We start from the raw sequence: 24036 nt of genomic DNA on the forward strand, positions 1-24036 counted from the left end.
ATGTCCTGTGGTATTTCGAATGCGATTTTCCGCATAACAGATTTTTGGTCTGAATCCTTTGACATTTCGTCCTCTAAATTTTGATATACAGGTTGTGTGCCCAGAGTTATAGTTTACAACTTTGTTGCAGTTTTTATCTGAATGTCGCTGCTTTTTTGTTATATTGAGGCATTGTTTAATTAACAATTTAGTAGCTGTGAAATTAATTACTGAATTTTCTCATATACTGAATCGAATTCCAATCTGAGTCAGTCACTTTTTAAAATGCGACTGCATTTTTGTTGTATTTTTATGTTTTTTTTTACCAAGGCAGAACTTGTTCCATATATTAGAATTTTGTTTCTAATTTTCTAAACAAACAAGGAAACAATTCCCTGGCATAGTTTGCTACGATGCAACTCGATACGCAGAAAATGCGTATTTCATCAAAATGCGAGAACCGGAATTCAAAGATCACTCTATTCAAGAAATCATACACGAAATGTTCAGCAACTGTGATTTTACGATAGTCAGTTGCAAAAAAGATGCTCTCTCAAATATCGGGGGATTCATGGCTTTCCGTAGCGAAGATTTATACGAACGGGCAAAAGTTTTTGAGTCCTTCTTCGAAGGGTTGCACAGCTACGGAGGACTTTCCGGTAGAGACATGGGGGCAATGTCTGTTGGAATTTACGAATCGCTGGATTTCGACTACTTGAGATCCAGAATTCGCCAGCTTGAAAAAATTGGGGAAAAATTGGAACAAAATGGCGTTCCCTTTATCAAGCCCGTTGGAGGAAATGCCATTTTTATAAACGCTGGCAAATTTTTACCCAATGTGCCTGTTCAAGAATTTCCGGGTCAAACTTTGGCGGTAGAGTTGTACATCCGGAGCGGGGTTCGAGGTCTAGAGTACGGAACCCTACCGAGCGGTCGTGATCCGAAAACGGGCTTGAACAGAGTTGCGAATGCTGAATACTTACGTTTGTGTGTACCCAGACGAACCTATACTGACAACCATTTGAATATAGTGGCCGAAGCGCTGATTTCTTTGTACAAAGAACGTGAGAATATTACAAGGGGACTTGAGATTACATACGAGGCTCCAATGATGAGATATATGACAGTTAGACTGAAGCGAGCTGGACAAGAAAACTGAAACATCTGTTCCTTCAGTCCAATAAAAAACCTAGTTGAATGTCGAATTAATTGTAATTTACCCAATTGATAGCTGTCTATTCGGATGTGGTAGTAAGACCATGATATTTTGCAATGCAGCTGAGATTTTACCGGTATTGTCTCTTTTCCCTACAAAAAATGATGATTGTAATTTGGGGCTCTGGTGAAAATGCCAGATGATCAAAACTATAGAAAATATTTGCCATCATTACCAACCCGGTTTAACCAAAACTACATACCAAAAAACTCTATGTATTGCACCTTATTTGCCATAGATTAATCCAAATATGGTCAATCAAAGCCATAAACAAAATGTTCTTTGTTTATGCTATGATTAGTACAGAACCTTATATGATACATTCTAAGGTATGTTTCCATATGAGTATTGAACATATACGGTTTTTGAACGGCTTGGTTGAACTATGTATGATACTTATTATGGTGGGTAAAGTACCATATAGGGTACTTTTTATGGTACATAAGCTTTAAAAATATTCCATTCCATGGCAAGTAAGGTACCATTTAATGTACTTGTTACGGTTAGTAGGTTTCTCAATGAATCTACTGCAATTACTATATTTCGGCAAATCATTTTTTTTTTATACTATTCAGCAAATTTCGACAGTTAGAAAAACTCAAGCTTTTAGTGATCAACCCAGCAGCAAATTTCCTGCTGTTTCTGATTGTCTGATTGCCAACCAACATAACAATATCCGAATGTTTTATCATAAGATATCAAACATTTCGCTCAGCAAGAATGAAAATCTGAATTTTCACATTTGCAATTATTTGCTAAGTTTTTGTCTAAAAATTGTTTCATGACTGTTTTTGAAAACTTGTGAAAAAAATTGTCAAATTTGCACTGATTTTCGTATTGCGAGCAAAATCAATCTAGTCAAACTATATTTTCTTTGATTGCTCATCGCTATTCATCAAAAGACAGCACTAGAGTACAATTAAATACATAAGAAACGAAAAAACTTTAGATAAAATTAGTGACTATTAATGGTCGGCACCGTAATTCCTTTGTTTTCAAAGCTTTTAGAAAATAGTCTACTATCACTTGAATAACTTTGAATAACAGATTTGAACCACATAGCTCATGAGCTCACAAAAAAAAAATTGCTCTATTTTGGCTTTCTCACAATACTGTAGGGCTACAAATGTTTTTGATTTATTGAAGTCTCAAAAAGTATCAATTTATACTATTCTTTTCCATTTCCATTTCAAATTTTTTTCCATGTCAATTATTCTTTTCCATTTCCATTTCAAATTTTTTTCCATTTCAATTTTTTTCCATATTAATTTTTTTTCATTTCAAATTTTTCATTTCTCAAATTTTGGTTTTTGGTTTTTGTTTTGTTTAGGTGGCAAAACAATTAATACATCATTAGAGACAAATGGGGACTTTATGCTACATTTGTGGGTTGATGTAATGCCAAAATCTGCATTAATTTTTTTGGTATTCAATTAGTACAAACGTTTGGCAATAGGCTTTTATAAAGGATAAAATTCCTCCAAAAGAATACAAACAGCAGTATTGGCTGATTCATATTCTTTATTTAGGCTATTTAACCATAAATGGTGGAAAAATTGGTACATTAATTCAAACAAAAATGTACCTATGTTCAATAATATACCAATCTTATCGGTATAAATAATTGGAATTTAATTCCTTATTTGAAGTTACAGAACCATCAATTTTCCATTACTAGAGCAGTGTTTACGAAGTAAATTTAAAATAAATATTCTTATTGATGCATCATTTTCACAATAGCAATGGAAAATCTTCGACATTTTAGTTTACTGTTCTCTGAGCGATGGCAGCAGATAAAAAACGTTTCGACAATATGAAGTTTCCAATTTGATGTAGATTAATAACTTCGATCTATCGGCCGTTGCTTTAATGCTCCCCAGTTTAAAATCATGTGTTGTTATTTAGAACGTTCCTATGTATAAATGTAGCAAATAATCATGGAATCGCAAAAACCATATGTCGTCTGAGGGACGAGAATTATGAAAAAAACAAACCCGCTATCTCAAGAGAGAAGATTGTTATAGAGTCAATAACCAAAATTCAAAAGTGATTTTTTCTGACACTGTCCAAAATTTAACTGAGAAATTTTTTAGCTGTTCTGCTCCTACAGATTATCGAAGCATAATAAATATTTCTGAATATCCTATGTCTTACTCCATGGACGACGAAGTTCACTCGCAACGAGTTGTACAATCACGTAACTCGGGTTCCTACTGTTGAAAATTCGTCGTCTTAGCATATAAAGGCAGATAACTATAGAAACAGTTCTCAAAAAGCTAAGTCAATTGTAAAATTTAATGTAAAGTTGTTCTATTTACAATACAAAGGTTTTCGCTATATCTAGCATCATCAGGTAAAATGCAAATTCAAGTTACTCTATTTACAGTTAAAATTATTTAAATTCACATAATAAACAAAACAGTAAAATAAGAGGTTCTCGGAATATTGTTTGTCGTTAAAAACAAAAATTTCTGAAATTTCGTATTCCAGTTCGTTCGTTTTTAATTTCTTTTTCAAGATTGTTGAATTTAGTATTTATGAAATTGTTAGTGACTTTCTACCGTTTTCGTAACCTTTTTGGAACATTTCAATGTTTTGATTCGCTAAAATGTAAATTTTGAATTGAATGTATTTCAATGTCAACTCCTGGCAAAGGTACTCATCGCGCGTGTTCAGCATTGGTTTCATTTTTGCTATATGTAGCGCTTCGACACTCATGAGTTTTTGTAGTACATCGCAGTCATCTATTATACGCCAATCAAACGCGCGCGAGTGCCATATAGAAACAGTGTCCGCTTGATTCCACAATTTATTATAATACAATTTGATTCCAAACTCCGTTAGATTTCGGCGTATATTCTGTCATATCAAATTTAGCTGGGCACTACGAGCATTCTTTTCAATTTCAGATGGGGTGGATGCGCCGATAATTGTGGCTTCGCACACGTGTCCCAGGGGGAGAGAGAGAGAGATAGAAAGAGAGAAAGAGAGAAAGATATATATATATATATATATATATATATATATATAAATATATATATATATATATATATATATATATATATATATATACATGAGAGAGAGAGAGAAAGAAAGAGATAGAGAAAGAGAGAGATAGATAGAGGTGTTTTGTTTTGCTAGATGTGCGACTTTCAACTGATCTCTCTATTTTTCCATCTGAATCAAAATTCGGATGTAGGCTACTCCCAGAAAAGCTGTATAACGAGTGTGTTGCGTTTGAGAGCCGCTGGGTGATAGTAGTGATCTTCAATGCGAGTTCGCTTGTATCAATTTCGACTAAGAATTCGCGGTGTAAATAAGTCTAAATTCTTTAACACAGCTTCGAAAAAGATAAGCAGCACTAAATTTAAATTGTCCAGAAGTACTCAAGATGCCAAAGTATTATTTTAAAATGGACACTCTAGTGATGATAGGATTCAAACTTTGCAAGAATTTTGCAGGAAGAGTTAAAACTTGCATGATTCTTACAGGAATTTTGCAATATATCAATCCAGGCAAAAAAGTAAATCATGGTACTAATCTTTTAGAAAACAGATTGGAAGCAAATGATTGTTTATTAAACAACTTACAAAATTGAAATCTGAGGAAAAGTTTTAGTCCGGATTCAAAATCTCGCAAAAATCGTTTTTCAAATTCTGGAATAATTTCCGCAACTAAAACGTTTGTTTGGAGAACTGTGTAACTGCAGTTTTTACCGTACTAAATTATTACTCCAATAGTTTATTTCAGTAGCTCCGCCACTGCCGGTCCCAAGCCCGGAATGAAAAAGGAGGAGGGAAAACCACAAATATCAAACTGGAAGATCTCAAAAGAGTCGGTTTATAACTGGACCTATTTAGATTTTCCGACAGTTGCTTAAATATTTCAGCTCTATCAACCGCCGAATGAAGCCCAGTAACCAGGTTACAAAAATATCGAAGAAATCAAAATCTTTCAAGAAACTTGCAAGAATAATTCATAATAGAGCAATATGCTTGCAAGTTGAACTCAAAATCTTGCAAGATTCCTCCAAGATGATTCAAATCTTGCAAGAATCATGCAAGCAGATTGCAAGTAATATGTATTCTCTTCCAAGATTGCTTGCAATATTCTCGCAAGATTTGAATCTTTCGATCACTAGGGCAAAAACAAAAAGCTTGAACAAGAAATTTCATGTAAATCACACAAAATCTCATGTGGTAATCACATGAAAACTCATGCGAAACAGCACAAAAATCGTGTGCAAACAAACAAAAATTCGTGTGATTTTACATGAAAATTCACATGAAAAATCGTGTAAATCACACGAAAAATCGTGATGCCCAACCCGAGAAATTCATGTAAATTTACATGAAAAATCATGTAAAAGCCAGATTTATCGTGTGTCACTTTTTTCCCGAAAAATCGCGTGCCGACACACGATTTTTCATGTGATCTCACACGAGTGAGTTCAAGAGTGTAAGAAATGAAAGAATATAAAAAAGAAATTAAAGAGAAATTAATGTACTAAAATTTTAATAAATTAGCTCGCGGATTAAGAATTGGCTCATGAATTATCTTCATTAGAGTATTTAGTACATTATCCTGGGATAATTTTACTGCACTATATTAAGAAATGAACATTAGTATTGTGTATCAGTGGGTGCTTGTAGTGGGCGATTGGTATTATAGTGTTCCCAAATTTAGGAGGTTCAAATCGAGCCCTGTGAAATGACAGCTTATCACTGTCTATTTGAGATCTTTAATGAGTGCTCTATGAGCGGATGAACAACCCAGGTCGAGGTGCGCGCTCTAAATCGTCCTGGTTCAGACAATTTTAAGAGCACGGCAATTTTTATAATTAATTTTAAGTGTATTTCACATATTCGTAAGCGTTAACGCTTGCGAATATGTAAAAAAAAATTATAGTTAATCATAATATTTTTCACAATCGTTTCGTTATTCGTTGTACCTATTCATGCAAACAAAAGTAATCATTTTTAATGGTGGTTAAGTTTTCTTGTATTTTCTAAAGGAAAGTGGTTAATGAATTACAACTAGATGAATCGAGACAGGAATAGAGTATTTATTTATTGAAGGTGCTGAGTTTTATAATTTTTTCTAGTTGGTGAAACTTAGAGGTGGTGCAATCAATTCAGGCCTCGTCCCGGCAAAGGATATTCATTATATAAAAATTTTTCCTAATTATTTTCGAAAAAGATGCTTCAAAGATGCTCTCAAAAAAATTTTGTTCTCTACGATAATTGAATTCAGTTTAATATTCCTCTGGATTGATAACGAATGGCGAAACTAACATTTTGCTCAAAAACAGAAACAAAACAAGACCAACAATCGACTTTTTGTTGAGTTAACTATTTCGTTTTTACCCATCGCCCTACCAATTAAAGTAGACCAATTAAAAAGAAAGTAGTACGTACCAATTTTGTGCGTTTTACCTCTTTAAGCCCACAAAACGTATCCTAATACATGTAAAAACGGCTTTGGAGGAATGTGCTGACCAAGGAACGATTGAAATAATTGGAGAATACTACTAACCAATATTAACTTTTAAAAACCTATAACACAAGAAAACTTTTTATTGGTGATGGCATCTGCCTTTGGCAGGATCTAGGTGCTCCATACCTCAGATAATTAGTATAACAGACCTTCAAGGTGATAAATGCGAATTCTTGTTGATTATTTTCATTCTCAGGTCACCGTTAGACCCTCGCGTTAGTGCTTTTGCTCGCCGGTGGCCATCGGCACGGGTGTAGGTGTGCTTTCGGGTTTGACAGCGTTCAGTCTCCCAAAAATGATTTTCATGCCTTCTTATGTATTATCAATCGTGTACTCTAGCGTAGTGGTTTTGTTGGTTTTTTTTACAATTTATGTCTTAGGGCAGAATGGTCAACTAAATATCTCTTAGTTTTCAGTTTTTTTTTGTTGAAATATCACTTAAAACGACATCAACCGGGGTTGGAAAGAACACATATGTGACTGGGCTGGGCAAACCCCATCGATGACTGCACACTGTTTGTGGACAACCTTCATATGACTTGTCCACCATCCTGCCGCCCTGTAAGTCTTATTGTATACGGTAAATGGAAATTGATATGGTTGTTTTTTCGATGTAGTCACTGTATTTTTTTCCCGATCTGTAGAGTTACAAGTCAAATCATGATCGTTCCGCACTTGACGTTGTAAATCGTTGTTTATTGCAAACAAGTGGCAGCAGTTTTTGGCGGTGCGCACAATTGTGAGGTTTCTGTGACCGCCGTTTGTTACTGAGCATTCAAGTTCGTCTTTATATGCCAATCTTTTTGGACGATTCCACTCACACAGACCTTTTTTTGCAGACTGATAAACGCTCACTATCATTCTTTATACTAAGCCATAGGTTTGCAGTCGTTGAGCCAGCTGCTCTTTATCGGGACCTTATTCTCTATGTCAACCATTTTTCATCTTATTTACTAGTGAGCTTTAGCATTTGTGTTACAATTTTCACTTCCTTTTGTATCAAAATTCAACAAGTTAGCGCAATCTTCATTAAAAAAATTAATGATGGGAGCGTCACCCTTTAGTGTGCCAAAAATTATGAGTTTTCATTTTAATGAACAAGAAATAACATCGTTAAACTTCTTGTTCTGAACATTAGGCTGATTTAGTCAAAATGTTGACATGAACATCGGACATTAAGTGGAAAATTTCTTTAACCGTTCCAGATTTCTTGTTCAGTACTGCAAGAATTAGTTTGTGTGTTTGCGTGGACACCTTTTCGAAGTTCAAATTAGACTTTTTGTTTACTGCTAATTCACAGATCCTAAAACGGGCTCTTCTTGGTTTTTTCATAATTGATTTACCATTTCGAGAAATTGTTCATAATTGAAAAAATTTTTGTGAAACCAATTTTTTTAACAAAGCTAAATCAGCTATCATGGGAATAAGAACTAAATAAAATTAGAAATCTTTGTTCTTTATGTTACTGATACCTTTCGACTGTATCATCAAATCTTCTTTAATTATAGTAATTAAATGCGATTTGAATTGGAAAAGATTAAAAACTTCATCTAAATGAAATATGATTTTGCCTAGCTTCAAACGAGCGCAAAGAGTCTTTTCTTGTTTGTGTAAAATATTAGTCGAGATAGGCTTTGAAACCCGCAGAATATTAGGCGTTGCAAAGAATTAATCGAAGAATGATTAAATTGTTAATTCCATGCCTCAGTAGAGGACATTTTGTCGTTTTTACCACGATCACTTGAAACTGTTCGAAATCAACGTCTTAACTCGAACTTTTGAGTTCTTGCTCAAAAATTATATCAACGCATTTATGCGCTTCTTGAGTGAATTTACTAAAATCTATTTACAGAAAAAAAATTAAAAGTTTTTCTTTTTGCTCGCTTTATAATAAATATAAATAGTGAACTTTTTCGTAAATAATATACAAACGTGAATGAGCATTTTTTCTGTCTTGTAGAAAATAAAGAAATAAGCAAATCATTCTGACTAAAAGTGAAAATTGACGTTGTATAATCATTTAAATTAGATTTATTTATTGGTAAGAAAGTAAGTATGGCAGATCAGATTGAAGAATTGTGCAGCCTCAGTCATCTCTAAAATTTCATTCAAAAATGGACCCCAGACCGCTCTGTTCAGACCATTTGGATCGCAGACCGGTTGATACCGTAAGGAAAATAAACCAACATTGGTAAGAGGAAAAATTGGCAGAAGAAAAACAGAGAAATTTTTGGCCTTATAATGAATTTCCATTTTTAAAACGGAATGAGCGGGTAATAAGATTAAGCGTGACCTTTTTCAAATTTTTTTCGACCGATAGAAAGAGGAAAACCCCACAACATTTCTGATTTAAAATTGATTCGCCCATATCTACCTTGAGAAAATCGGGAGGATGAGTGGTTCCATGATTTTGACTTTAAAAAAAATAGGGCTGCACAGTTCAATCTACTCTTCTGCGCGAGTTTATTAGGTTTTAGATGGCCTATTCGGAGCCATTTCGGATCAAAACTGTGGAGAAGATTTATCAAAGTACTGAAGAGGAGAGACGAAAATGGATTGAAGAAAGTCATTTCAATATGTTCTACCTTAGATCCGACCAAGTAAGCTATATTAAACTTTCATAAAAATTTTATGACGATATAACAAGAAATTTACCACTTTTGCCATAATTTTTCGGAAACACGTGTTTTTCATAAATATCTGTTAAGTACAACAAGGAGATTGGTGGCAGAGAAAATCAGCTCTGGATCAGTCTAAAGACATTCTGTTGTTTTAGGATGGCCAGGACTCTGTTCATGTCACTATTTACACTGGCCGGTCTGATATTTGAGTATAATTTACTTAATGAAGAATAATATGTTCAGCTTATCTCCCGCCAACAAGGTTTGCTTTATATGCGATTCGAACTTCCGCGTGAATATTTGTGACATTAATTTTGCGTAGCAAGTCGTTACAACTGAGGAAAATGGGCTTTGTGTTATTGCCTACAAATCAGCTTAAATATAAATAGTGTGTATGCTACTATAGTAATTACCAGTTATAAGCTACAATAGTATGCCTATATTTTGCACAGACTTAGTTTTGGGGTATGAGTTATCTTCAGACTATACAGGATAAGTTTAGCTTGGGCGAACTCTTTGACCTCAATTTAATCATAATGAAGAAATACTGCACATAAAGAGACTTAAAATATTCTGAAGATATAAATTTTCAGAGCTGGATTAGGTTTTTACTCTTGAAATGTGCTGGTTCAGCGCTGAAAAGCTCTGAGACTCAATTCCGGGTAATTCTATCGTTCGATATAATTAACAAAATATAGAAAAAATTTGCGCTTAAGAATTTGAAAAATAGTTCAAATTTGTTAGATACCAAGTTAAACAATTCCTATACTTTGCATGTTTCTCAAAATTGTATTATTAAATATTGTGAAGCTATTGTTTTTCCTTCGCTAACTAAATGTTGAAGATAAATCAAAATTAAATCTTGCACTAAACATTCCTCGAGCAAAACTGTTCTTGAAAAGTCATGCTAGGAAGAAAGGGGAATCAAAAGTAAACTGCTTCTTCTTTCTAGAGATCTTTTCTGGAAACAGAAAGGACGCAGAAATGCTTACTTTTACTAAATAGATAACCAAAAATAGTCGACCAGTTTATGACAACAATTGGCACCAAAAAATAGCAAACGTTTCAGTGAAATTCTAATTGTGATTTAGATAATTTTTTTGCCACATGATCACAGTCCATTTTTTGTGATATCTACTTTGTGATATTTGGATAGTTGGCGATTTTTGGATATATAGATAAAAGCGATAGATGGATAACTTGTGGTATATGGATAGTTTCTCTGATGTATCGGTTGTTATATATGGATTGTGCTAAATGGATAAAAAAATGAAAACAATTTTTGGATAGGATGTAAAAAGTGCTGTTCCTGATACAAAACGCACATGAAATATTCACATTTGTAATGTCTAAATAATCATATCTGATTGATTATGCAGGTTCTATTTTTGATCAAATAGTCTAAAAAAAATCCAATCATCGCCCATCAAATGGTTTCATACCTATATATATTGAGTGTGAAACCTTTTGTTGCTTGATTGTTGTATTTTTTCCATTCGCCACTTTCAAAACTTGGTTGTGTAGCTGTTTTTTCCGATCAAGATACTTGATGCAAACGATCAATTAAGCATGTAATTACTTAATCGGATAGTACTTTTTCTTTTTGAAACTCTTACCAACACTTAACCTACAGAACCCCTGTTTTAAAAGAGGATATATATAGTGTATATATATATATATATATATATATATATATATATATATATATATATATATATACATATATATATATATATATATATATATATATATATGTATATATATATACAAGGGACAGTGCGTATGGTTATAGTTATATATGAAACACACATGATAATTCTTCTCCTTGTTCTCTCGCTGGCTCTTTCTCTCTCTCTCTCTCTCTCTCTCTATCTCTCGCTCTCTCTCTCTCTCTCTCTCTCTCTCTCTCTCTCTCTATCTCTATCTCTATCTCTCTCTCTCTCTCTCTCTCTCTCTCTCTCTCTTTGTTCTCTCTTTCTCTCTCTCTCTCTCCTCTCTCTCTCTCTCTCTCTCACTCTCTGTCTCTCTCTCTTTCTTTCTTTCTTTCTTTCTCTCTTATAAACGTTTCTCAAAAAAACACTCCTTGAAAACTTGAGTAATAACTTAGATTAAGCGTTTGGTTGAAAACAGATTGAGCGAAAACTGGTTTTGCTCGCCGAATATCTGACTAGAAGTCAAAGAAATCTTGCCTGCAGTCTACACAAACAGACAAACCAATCAGTGACCCTTGAAAGCTTATAAAAATTACAATGAATAAAAAAAATGCAAATAAAAACTTCTGAAAAGATTTTATTCAAATGCGTCGTTTAGAAACTAAATAAGCACATGGATGTCCTTCTCCCCAAATTACGTTTTTGCGATGCAAGAAAACTTGTTTTTTGCATAACTAAAAAATGTTAATTTAAACCTTATAAAAATTTATATTTTTTTCTTGAATCAGCCTTTTCTGTTTCGCGCCCCTTACCAGAGTATTTTATATTAATCTTATATAGTCCTATCTTATTAGACCTGAAGAAAAACTTCACTAACAACTGACAAGAAAATAGCTACATAGAATGATATAGCCTACAAAATAAGCTCCGTATATTGTACCAATTATCTGATGTGCAAAATTGTTGTGGCTCTGAATAAAAGGAAAGCATTTTTCGGTAATACAATTTCTTAGAAACCAAAAATTTCAAAGACTTGCATGTATGAGTATCGAGACTATTAGATTTGCTAAAATTTTTCAAAGACTTTATTGGTGAAAAAACTGAAAAAAAACGGATCAAAGAAAACAAAACTAAACTCAATACTAGTCAAAAAATATTCGTTATTCTTTTTATAAATTTTTGGTCAGAATTGCATGAAATTATTCAATCTGCTTGTTCTGCTGAATGAAATTAATAGAACAATTACAATTCTTTCACAAGATATTCTTATATTTTGGTTAAAAAGAGAAATTAATCTTTGTTGCTTGATTTTGACATTTGAATACCAACCACGAACCTCAAATAGAAGCTCCGCTCAAAATAATTTTTTCTAAGAAATAATTCTTGTTTTGCAATTTGAGAAATCAATTGTTTACATATGAAAACGGTTTGCTTGAGTTCTTTTTAATGCCCTCAAAATCTGTAAAAAAATGTTCTCAGAATTACTCCTAAGCAATTACCCGATGAAAAGCTAAAAGCTTTCTAGTTGTCAATTTCAAAAACTTTGATCCAAGTGGGCTCAAATGTTATCAAAATAAAATAAAAAAGACATTATAGACTTTAAGATTTTACTTGACTGTATAAAACCAATTAACTATAGGTGGCAATTGACCTCCTCTCTGACTCTGGAACTGGTGCGATGAGTTGTGAGCAGTGGGCTGAATTGATGCTCGGAGACGAGGCTTATGCTGGATCTGCGTCTTACTTCAAACTGGAAAAGGCTGTCAAGGATGTATTTGGGATGCCATACTTCCTACCCGCTCATCAAGGCACGTTTAGCTATGAATTTCTCCAACATCCATAGGTACAAATATACATACATACAAAAGCACACATACACACACACACACACGCGCGCGCGCGCGCACACACACACACTTAAACCCGAAAAAACAGAAAAATGTTGCGAGTTTGCACTATTCAAAGCTAATTTAGCGCTTTTTTCTGTTAAGAGTACTAAATAATGTCGCAGATTGATGCCGTTTGAAATGGATCATATTGCTAAAAAGCCTGATCTCTTCCAGCTTTTCAACAGCAATCTTAAGAAAAGTTATAAGTGCTTATTCATCTGATTCTTCAAATTATGTCGCATACTTCATCAAAACCTGTAAACGAATAAAAAGCAAAGAATATATATATATATATATATATATATATATATTATAAGCGTGAAAAACAAAAAAAAATAAATGATTGAAAACTGAAACAATAGTAGTAAGTTTTGTAACAAAATTTTTAACTTCAGATATGCTCTAAAAATATGTTCAACAAAGTGGAAAAAAACTGATACTTTTTGCAAGAGAAATGGAAGTTCCAGTTCCTAAAAATGTAATATTAATTACAATCAAGATAAAGAACGATAACAGATCGTTTTGCCAAAAAGTTTACTAAAAATTGCTCTCCTGAGGTAAGAAAGTCATCAGATCGGAATATTGCTACCGAAAATTACGCGTGAATGGAACTCCATTTGTTGTCTTAATTGTGAAGCATCTCTTATCACTTACTAATCCACGCACTCGCTCGTTCACTCACTTCCTCATCCACTCACCCATCCATTGACTCACTGATTCACTCACTAATTCACCTACTCACTAACTCACTGATTTACTAACTCATCGATTTTCTGTTTTGCTCACACACATTCGTTCTTTGACTCATATGCTCACGAATAGCCAGCGAGGGCAACTGTTGTGCAGCTCTCCTTCAAATTACTTGTCTGCATTTTTTTTCTGCTGAGACAAAATAGCGTGAATAAAAATTATCCAAACTGATTATTAAAATACAAGTCCTGACACAATTTAAAGAAATTTCATTGGCTAAATAAAACACTTGACATATAATGGACAATAAATGGTTTGGGAAAACCACTTGGAAAAAATTTTATCAAAAGTTTGAAAGAAAAATGTAAAAACCAACGTCAAATCGCAGCATGTGAACAAAAATTACAACCAAAAAATTGAATATTGACGAAAATGCAGTAAAAAATTCACGCCGCAAAACCAATCTCCTTTTTGATGTATTTCTTGTGTTCGGCGTGACCGAAATCATTTCTCCAATTTGACATCAAAAATCAGGAATAAGGGTAGATTCTCCGCTATCAGCTCGAAGTAAAATATAATCTATTTGTTCATTGTAACACTCAGTTTCAATTTAAAAAAACGAATTGAGAAAAAAAAACAGAAAAGAAAAGAATAATTAGAAAACATTTTACTGGCAGTTGTTCAGATGTTGTAACTCCAAAAACGGTTTTTGATAAGATTGTCTAATATACGCAATTTTCGAAAAACTGCGCCTTTTAAAAGATTGCATATACTAAACAACAAGCCTATCATAATGCAAATTCCCATTAAGTAACCGTCAGTGATTTGTCTAACCCCAATTGGGAATGAAAGGACAAAACAGGGAGAGGAACAAAAGTTTGTACAAAAAATAGAGTGTGAATTCCGTAATAATTAGAAAACTCTTGTTTATTAATGAGTGTATACAGAGGCTAATGACAATGCCAATATACATTTGAGATAGTAACTAAGAATTGTAAAGGTAAAATTTAAGTATCGGGCATCTAAAAGGGGTCTTTATGAGTTAATCCCGATTCCCTTATGATTTTGTTTTCAGGACTACGTTATGGATTGCCTTGTCGAGCAAATGCTGTTTAAAAGCACTGCGAACAGAACGAACGAAGATAGAAAGAAGCCAATAAAAATCAAAAAGATTTCATGCAAAACGTTAAACAAGCTTTGAACTAAATTAAGGCAAAAATTATTTTCGGCAAGTGAAAAATACCTAAAACGTGACGGATTTTATTAAAACATAGCAAGCGATGCATCTCGAGAAAGGAAAGACACCAAGCAATACAGAAAAAAAGAACCAAACCTAAGAAACCTGGTAGATTTTCTCTTAAAATTTTGCACGCTTATCACAAATTTTTCACTGCTTTTATTCGCTCTGCATCGAAAACTGAAATGGCGGCATAAACTTAGGACCAATCTCTCTTCTCTCTGCTCAGCAATTTGTTCAGCAGCTTGACCTAAGCGCTTAGTTTTCACGTGGGACATTGAATTTCACATCCTGTTTTAAATACACTTCAAAGGTTATCGATCAAATGACAAAGATGTGCCACCAGTACTCCTCGTCGAGTTGTAGAAAGACAGAGCACCAAACAAATCAAAAACTTCGAATCGAAGAAAAAACAAACAATTGTTTGCGTGAAAATTTTACTCTTTTCTAGTTGATAAATAGTTTGACGAAAGTTTAACCAAAAATGAATTCGTCCAATATTTTGATTAATATTTGGAACAAAATCAAAACGCTCTTTTTGAAAAAAAATGAAAATTGAAAGCAGGACCAGGTTTTTATAACTATTTGCTTATAAGCAATTAAACTTTAGGAAATCATATAAAAGTTTGCACTGCCTATCATTATCGGGTTAAACAAATTCTATATTTCTGCTCCAAAAATTGATTTAAAGATTTATTTCACATACCCTAGTCTAAAACCTACGGTCACCTAACACGATCTTGCAAGTTTCTGGCAAGATTTCTGCAGAATTATAAATAATCAAACTAAAATCTTTCAGGATCATCATATTGAAGATCTTGTAAGATCATAGACAAGAAACGTGCAAGATCTGCCAAAATAACTTTTCATTGGGATATTTCACCACTTTGCCGATAAAATGTTGTATCTCATCTTCGGAAATCATCATTTCTTTCGAATCAAAGCCAATTGCATCATTTTTCCAGCCTTGAATTTATAGAACAACGATTCGTTTCATGCAGCAAAACTGTTTTGATTTTTTTTCTTAATTTGAAGCTGTTTTCTTCAAGAGTTCCTTTTCAGCCTGAAAAAAATTCAAGCATCCAACATTGTTTTGAGATAACTAGAAAGTGAACCAGCGAGGAGCTGCAATTCTACAATAAGAACGGGCCTGTTAATCAACAACCGTAAGATGAAATGCGCTTACCTTATTCAGATATTCGGAAAAACATTAATTGGCTGATAAATACTAAATAATGCACTAAAGTTTATTTCAGGGCGTGGAGCTGAGAATGTTTTGTTTGCAACAATTCTGCAGAAAGGTGATATGGTTGTCAACAACGTCCACTTCGATTCAACCAAAGCTCATATCGAGTACCGAAATGCGATCGCGAAGAACTGCGTCATTGCCGAATCAAAAATGGATGACGTTTATCACCCTTTTAAGGGAAACGTAGATACTGAAGAGCTAGAAAGAATTTTAAAAGCAAAAGAAAGTGTTAAATTGATTTTTGTCACGATTACTTGCAACAATATCGGTGGACAACCAGTATCTATCGGCAATATGAGAGAGGTTTACAAAATTGCCCACAAATTTAACATCCCAGGCGCGTTTCTTCTTTCCCTTGTAAGTTGAAAACGTTTTTTCAAAAAGATTTTTTCGAAGATTCAAAACTGGATCTTTCTCTGTGGTTAAAAAAATCAAGTTAAATTTCCCTAAATAAGACAAATTCAACTTGATCCAATTTAATTAAAGAGGATACAATTTTAAGGAGACTTTGAAAATACCAAATTTCACTTCTTTTAAAAAATTTAACTGATAAGATCGAATTTCAAATCATTAACACAGCCCATTTTCGGAAAAAATTATTTTCAAATATAAACTATCTAAATGAGAAGATAAAAACCAATAAACAAAAGTTGAAAATTTCAACACATTTTATATTAGATTCAAAAATGCTCCTTCTTTTTACGGTTCGCGGTGTAGGTTAATAAACAGACAAGCAAAAACACACCGAGAAGTTGGGGGGATATTGTGCTCTTTTGTTTACACCGACGAACTCCCTTGGTAAAATCGTCTTAAAATCTGATAATTGAAGAACCCCAAAGTCTGCCATCCCAGGTTGACCAAACTTAAAAACTTAGTAAGACCGTACTACGGCGCCATATAAGTCTTAAAAAACCGTACTACGGTTTTGTTATGTTTTGTACAGCACCGTACTACCGCCGTACCAAGTTCCCGTACTAAGGCCGTACCAATATTAATAAGGTACCGTACTAAGGCCGTACCAAGATCATTATGATAACTTAGGTAAAATAAAAGTGTCAGAAAAGTCATTTTAGATTTTTCCAGTCATTTGAGATTTTTCCAATAAATGAGCCGACTTTTTGAGATTTGTCCAGTGTTTTCTGGGCGTGTTTCCCTCCTCCTTTCTCCTCCGGGCTTTTGACCGGCTACGGCGGAGTTACAAACAAATAACTATAGGAGAAATGAACAGAGCACTAAGCAAAAACCAGACCCAAACTCTAGCTACAAATAAAAATAATCAAAATAGGCAAAAAAATCCTTACCCAAAATGGGAAAAAATAATCCCTTCCCGATCAAAAATAATATATTTCAAAAAGTATTCTTCGAAGTAATCGGAAATTTCCGTATGAAAAACTATTTTTTTCCTAGAAAAGTATAGCAAATTTTTTTTGCTCTGCACTCTACGAACAGAGGATATAATCTACACCGATTTTGACTTGATTAGGAGGACTCCCTGACCCAATCAAAAATACAATACTTCAAAAATAATTATTCGAAATAATCGGAAATTTTGTAGTGAAAAACTAACTTCCTATCAAAGCCATTGCGGAAAAATCTTTTTGTTCTACGTCCTACGTACACAGTGGATACTCCATTTGTTTTGATTTGGACAACAACTCTTTCAAAACAGGATTTTATTTGAGACTAGCGTCAGGAAAGTCTAATTAAGTGAAAAGAAGAGTTAATTTAATGTGTTTTTGAGACCGCAAATATGTGCCAGCGACACGTTTTTCTGAATTACGGCACCGTAGAAAACTTAATACGGCCTTATGTGGCGCAATACAATAAGTTTTGTAAGTTTTCGAAGGCACCGTATAAGTCTTAGTTTTCTAAGTTTAGTTCTGCTTTTCATAAACTGATCATTAATATGCTAACTTTTTTTCAAATTTGCTCTCAAGGTTTTTGCATACATTCCATAGGAAAAGATGAACACTTTTTAGTCAAAACTGGGAAGAACAAACGATTGTTTTCAATAGTTTGCTACGATGCCGCAAGATTCGCAGAAAACGCATACTTCATCAAAACACGAGAATCTGAATTTAGCGACCACTCAATTCGAGAAATTTTACAAGAAATGTTTCGCTACTGTGATTTGATGGTCGTAAGTTGCAAAAAAGATGCTCTTGCGAACACCGGGGGCTTTTTGGCTTTCCGTAGCGAAGAATTATACGAACAGGCAAAAGTTTATGAGTCATTCTTTGAAGGGCTGCACAGTTATGGAGGGCTTTCAGGGCGAGATATGGGGGCGATGTCTGTCGGAATTTACGAATCGCTGGATTTCGATTTCCTGCGATCCAGAAATCGTCAACTCGAGTTTCTGGCCGGAAAGTTGGAGCAAAATGGTATTCCTTTTATGAAACCGGTCGGTGGTCATGCTATTTTTATAAACGCTGGCAAGTTCTTACCCAAGGTTCCTGTTCTTGAGTTTCCGGGTCAAACTTTGGCAGTGGAGTTGTACATCCGGAGCGGGGTCCGAGGTCTGGAGTTTGGGAGTTTGCCTAGCGGTCGAGATCCGAAAACAGGGTTGAATAGAATTGCAGATGCTGAGTATTTGCGATTGTGTGTGCCTAGACGAACGTACACTGATAATCATTTGAATGTAGTTGCGGAATCGCTTATATCTCTTTACAAAGAAAGAGATAGTATCAAAACAGGACTTGAAATAGTCTACGAAGCTCCCATTATGAGATATCCGACAGTGAGGCTGAAAAGAGTTGAAGATAAAAAGATAAACAGAATCTGAACCTCGTATCAACAACACTCAAACTGACAGTATATTACAAAGTGACATTTTTTTTTCGTTTTTCACTTACTTCGTTTTTCAGAAAAATTACTCAAAAAATCTTTCGACTAAACATGCAAAATTGGATTCATTCTGTTCTCAACACCATACACCCCCCCCCCCCCCCATTCACAGTGTTTTAATGCCCCAATTACAACTTATATTTTGTTGTATAGCGCGTTACCAAGTAAAACAAATGTAACAGTCATATGTCCACTAAGTTGGGGGGGGGGGGGGGAGAGAGTTGCGAAATTGCGCGTTGCTACTCAAATTTGTATTTAATCCTGATATTATATCTCTGGTTCTGGAAAAGTTCTAGCATGAAAACTATCTCATTAGTTAACTTGAATTATCACTTGAATCTAGTTGGTTAACTTGAATTATTACAATATGAACTTCTTCTTCAATTGCCTAATGTAACCAAAAACAGTTATGATTCAAAGACCTATGTAGGCTGATTTTTATCGGACTTGTTTCCTCTTCAATGTTAGAGTATGATTGTCTTTAAATGAAAGCTTTATCATATCTTACGATTCCAAACCAGTTGTACAAGTTGATTCTATATTTATAACCGAAGTTAATGAGCAGACCGAAATCTTCGACAGTCCCAGACAACGGTGGTCACTGATTAGACCAACGCAAACCAAAGGGATCTCTGATCTAACAAGCGAGCGCTCAAAACTCTGCGTGCTCTCGAAGTGCGCCCGACAGCCTCATCTGATCAAGCGCGCGCTCAAAAACCACTCCTGATTAGAATAATATGCGCTCGAAACCGCCTCTGATCTTATTCAAGTGCGCACAAAATCATCACTGATCAAACACCAGTGCGCCCGAAACAGTTTAATCGGAGAATGAAATTAAATTTGAACAAATAAATTAATATCCCTATAATATATTCAGACAAAAAAATTTTTTGTTTTCAATATTATTTTCATTTAGAGAAAAGCCTATTATAAGAGTATTGCTAACAAAAAAAACGGGAGTCTTGAAAAAATTTATTTAAATTGCCATGGATTCATGTTTCTCACTCAATAGATGAACTTGGACAGCTTTCCATAAGGAAAAAACGTTCCGATATAGAGATAATGAATAATTCTGAAGGAAACCTGCATTTTTTCTGATTAGCACCATCAGACACTTTATAAAGGTCTGATTGGAGCACTGCTGTATTTGGGCCTCTAGTCAGAGCCAACAGTTCTCAGTCTTTAAAAATTGAAAAAAAAATGATCTCGAGGTTGTTTCCGATCGGACTATTGTGAGCCCGAGTCCTGCACAGACTAAAAAGCTCTCAAACGATTTCGACAGTCCACATACAACGAGCGCAATCACACTCGAAAACGGTTTGCTAACGGTTCTAGTCGGTCCGGCCACCTCACGCCAGGAAGATAAGTATGCAAATAATGGGTGAGCAAAAATTTGATGTTGTTTGCCTAAAACATTAAGGAAAAGCCTATTATAAAAGTATTGCTAACAAAAAAAACGAGAGTCTTGAAAAAATTTATTTAACATGCCATGGATGCATGTTTATCACTCAATCGATGAACTTGGACAGCTTTCCATAAAGAAAAAACGTTCCGATATAGAGATAATGAATAATTCTGAAGGAAAACTGCATTTTTTTCAGTTAGACCATTTTTTCTGATTAGCACCATCAGACACTTTATGAAGGTCTGATCGGAGCACTGCTGTATTTGGGCCTCTAGTCAGAGCCAACAGTTCTCAGTCACTAAAAATTGAAAAAAAAATGATCTCGAGGTTGTTTCCGATCGGACTATTGTGAGCCCGAATCCTGCCCAGACTAAAAAGCTCTCGACGATTTCGACAGTCCACATACAGCGAGCACATTCACACTCGAAAACTGTTTGCTAACGGTTCTAGTCGGTCCGGCCACCTCACGCCAGGAAGATAAGTATGCTAATAATGGGTGAGCAAAAATTTGATGTTGTTTGCCTAAAACATTATCGAAACAAAAAAGAGAACCTATAGCTTTCCTTTTTCTGTTATTTTTTAGATAAGATACAAGTATGAAAAACCAAGAAAACTTTGAACGCTCCCAAAAAGTTACACTGGCTGTCTGCTGTGAACTGAAAAAAAATAGACGTTGATTATTTCATATGTAAAAAATACTTTTACCTACTTCTAAATTTTGTTCTTTCAGCGTCCCACGATCAGATTCTTTTGAAACTATGAAAACGCAGCCCGTCCAAATTTTAGCTGAAACAGCCAAAAGCATGCCTGCAATGAATTAAAACTTGATATTTACATTTATGAATACTTTCATTCGTTTTTAATGATTATTTCTGCAAGTCAAATGTTTTTTTTGATTGGGTTGCCCAGTTTAATGTCATTTACCATTTAAAAAATTTCATTTTACTGGAATAGAGTGAAGCAATTGTTAGTTAACAAACTATTGGGAGCAGATTTTTACACCATTCTTGATGATTTTTTTCCAATCTTTGATAAATCTTGATATTTCTTGTTTAATCTGACAAATTCATCCTAAATCATTTTTTTGGCTATTGACTTTTTGGTTACTTGATAGATTTTACCTTGCTATGGTCAGTCATTCTTGAAATTCCTGCCAAGATCGTTTTTCTTTATACCCATGCACAGGTCATAAAAGAGTGTTTTTATCTTGATGTTTTCTTTCCATGTAACATGGCAAGATCTTGGCAAGATTTACCATGTTTTATCATGTTTCACATCATGGCTATCAAATTTCGTTTAACTGAGTTACCTCTATAATCACATCAGATGGGGTTGCTATAACTGGATAAGTTCTCAAGTATCTGAATATTCCACCTATCTTATATTTGTAGAACAAGTGAACACGTGCAAAGTGGAAAAAAAGTATGCTAACACAGGAAGCTAACTACTTTAATTCTTTTTTGATGTAAAATTTACGCGTATTGCATTGTGATATGTTACACGCAAAATTGCCCCATATCCATGAGGTTGAAATCATTAAAAAAAGTGAAAGCTTTCACTTTATTTTTATTGGTAGTTTCCTCAAGGACGCGTGAATATATACGAGGTAGTTTAATTTAGGTAATCCCGCTAGACTCCATGACAGAGACGCGGCTTAACCCAATGCGCGACTTTAATCGACCACGTCAGAATTCGTTTGGTTCGGCACTGCGTTTGTCGAGCTGAGAAATTTTTTGTTTTTTGTGTAACAAAAATTATTATCTGACTTCTTATTCATTAACTTTACCCCTCTTCATTATCTGTTCAAAATTATCTCAGCAGCATTAAAAATTTGAAAAATTTTTGAAGCTAATTTGTACTTAAATCAGTAATTTAAGAATCCCACCCACATTCATCTGAAAAATAACTTTCTATTGAAGAGTACACCAAAACATTTTTTCTTGTTCTTTGCTTTCTTTTGCTTTTTTTGTGTGTGTCTTCAAATTTTAGGCTGTTTGCTTGGAAATAATCTATTATCAATTCTTGGTCAGAATACCAGTTTCATGAGCCCTAAAAAAGAGAGAAAATACCATAGCTTATAAAGTTGGAGAGTGTAGTTTCAATTCATAACTTACTGTAGGCAAGCAAAATTGTTAAATTTTTTCATAATTTAGTGCAACGAGGAAGCTCGCTAGTTTGTAATTGAACATATTGCTCGGACTCCGCCCATTCTCGTTCTTGATTTAAATATCAAACAAATCAAACAGTAAGGGAAGAAGAGGTCATAATAATAAATGGTACATCATGCATGTAATTCCCCTTGTCAAATATGGACGGTTATCTGCTAAGATCTTGCAAGACTCTTGCAAGACTCTTGTATGATTATGCGTCATCTTGTAAGGGCTCTTACAAGACTCTTACCAGATAACCGTTAATCTTGCAAGATTCTTAGCAGATAACCGTTGTTCTTATAAGATTCTTACCAGATAACCGTCGACTTTGTAAGACTCTTGCCAGGCATCCGTTGCTCCAGAAAGGTTCCAGACAGAAAACCAATGCTCTTGCAAGACCAACATAGCTATAAAAAGCTTTCTAAAATGTAAAAAATGTCCCCCAAACATACTTAAAAACGCCCATAAGGGGCTTGAACAACATATAACACATAAAACTTTGTCTCAGCAAACAAGGTTCGTGAGCTCAGTAACTATGTGTACCAATTAGAAACCTATAAAAAGATTTCGAGATTTTTTATAGGATTTCTAAAAAGGTACCAGTTTTTTTGGCTCTTTTTTCTAACAAAAATATGAGACAAAACTACACATCAACATACATCATAAAGAAGCTAAAACAATAATAAAATAAAGCACCTTGATTGAATGAGTCGCAAGAAAGGATATAATAATATAATATATAATAACAATATAATAATAATATAATATAATAAGCGAAAAAGTCGATATTTCCGATTGAAATACGAACTTTTTTTCTATGAAAGTTAGGCGGACCAATTTTTTGCATTACAACCTAAATAGTACTGGTAGTCTTGGATATCAATTTGGTTCACTTTAAACAACTCCTTGACCCGATAAAATTGCACTATTTTTGAAAAAAGAATAAGCGAATAAGTCGAGATTTCCGATTGAGATACAAACTTTTTTTCTATGAAAGTTAGGCGGACCAATTTTTTTGCATTACAACCTAAATAGTACTGGTAGTCTGGGATATCAATTTGGTTCACTTTAAACAACTCTAAGATCCAATAAAATTTATCTATTTTTTAAAATATAATAAGCGAAAAAGTCGATATTTCCGATTGAAATAAGAACTTTTTTTCTATGAAAGTTAGGCGGACCGATCTTTTTGCATTACAACCTAAATAGTACTGGTAGTCTGGGATATCAATTTGGTTCACTTTAAACAACTCTAAGATCCGATAAAATTTAACTATTTTTTAAAATATAATAAGCGAAAAAGTCGATATTTCCGATTGAAATACGAACTTTTTTTCTATGAAAGTTAGGCGGACCAATTTTTTTGCATTACAACCTAAATAGTACTGGTAGTCTGGGATATCAATTTGGTTCACTTTAAACAACTCTAAGATCCGATAAAATTAACTATTTTTTAAAATATAATAAGCGAAAAAGTCGATATTTCCGATTGAAATACGAACTTTTTTTCTATGAAAGTTAGGCGGACCAATTTTTTGCATTACAACCTAAATAGTACTGGTAGTCTTGGATATCAATTTGGTTCACTTTAAACAACTCCTTGACCCG

At 34.0% G+C, this 24036-nt stretch overlaps 2 protein-coding genes across 4 annotated transcripts; both read left to right on the forward strand.

The window, feature by feature from the left end:
• Positions 1 to 430: 430 nt before the first annotated feature.
• Positions 431 to 1138, forward strand: LOC142354204 (putative beta-eliminating lyase). The gene has a single exon (XM_075406458.1). It carries the CDS (start codon positions 431 to 433, stop codon positions 1136 to 1138), a length of 708 nt encoding a protein of 235 aa, XP_075262573.1.
• A 7216-nt stretch (positions 1139 to 8354) lies between these two features.
• Positions 8355 to 18957, forward strand: LOC142354235 (putative beta-eliminating lyase). Of its 3 annotated transcripts, none has more exons than XM_075406487.1 (5): positions 8355 to 8740; positions 9131 to 9291; positions 12604 to 12772; positions 16037 to 16366; positions 18045 to 18957. In XM_075406487.1, the coding sequence occupies exons 2-5, from the start codon at positions 9169 to 9171 to the stop codon at positions 18809 to 18811; spliced, it is 1389 nt and encodes a 462-aa protein (XP_075262602.1). In that variant the 5' UTR covers positions 8355 to 8740; positions 9131 to 9168; the 3' UTR covers positions 18812 to 18957. The 3 variants fall into 3 exon arrangements, with proteins under 3 accessions (XP_075262602.1, XP_075262601.1, XP_075262603.1); XM_075406486.1 differs by having other exon boundaries at positions 9162 to 9291; XM_075406488.1 differs by having other exon boundaries at positions 8355 to 8732; positions 9162 to 9291.
• Positions 18958 to 24036: the final 5079 nt, after the last annotated feature.

Source organism: Convolutriloba macropyga, chromosome 15 (genome assembly GCF_964194025.1).
Source record: "Convolutriloba macropyga chromosome 15, txConMacr16.3, whole genome shotgun sequence".
Classification (NCBI taxonomy): domain Eukaryota; kingdom Metazoa; phylum Xenacoelomorpha; order Acoela; family Convolutidae; genus Convolutriloba; species Convolutriloba macropyga.

Bases quoted from the DNA above. Each gene is read 5' to 3' on its own strand.
- LOC142354204 (XM_075406458.1), top strand. From the start codon at position 431: ATGCGAGAACCGGAATTCAAAGATCACTCTATTCAAGAAATCATACAC.
- LOC142354235 (XM_075406487.1), top strand. From the start codon at position 9,169: ATGGCCTATTCGGAGCCATTTCGGATCAAAACTGTGGAGAAGATTTAT. The intron at 9,292-12,603 runs GTAAGCTATATT...AATTAACTATAG, and splicing joins TCTACCTTAGATCCGACCAA to GTGGCAATTGACCTCCTCTC. The intron at 12,773-16,036 runs GCACGTTTAGCT...AGTTTATTTCAG, and splicing joins CTTCCTACCCGCTCATCAAG to GGCGTGGAGCTGAGAATGTT.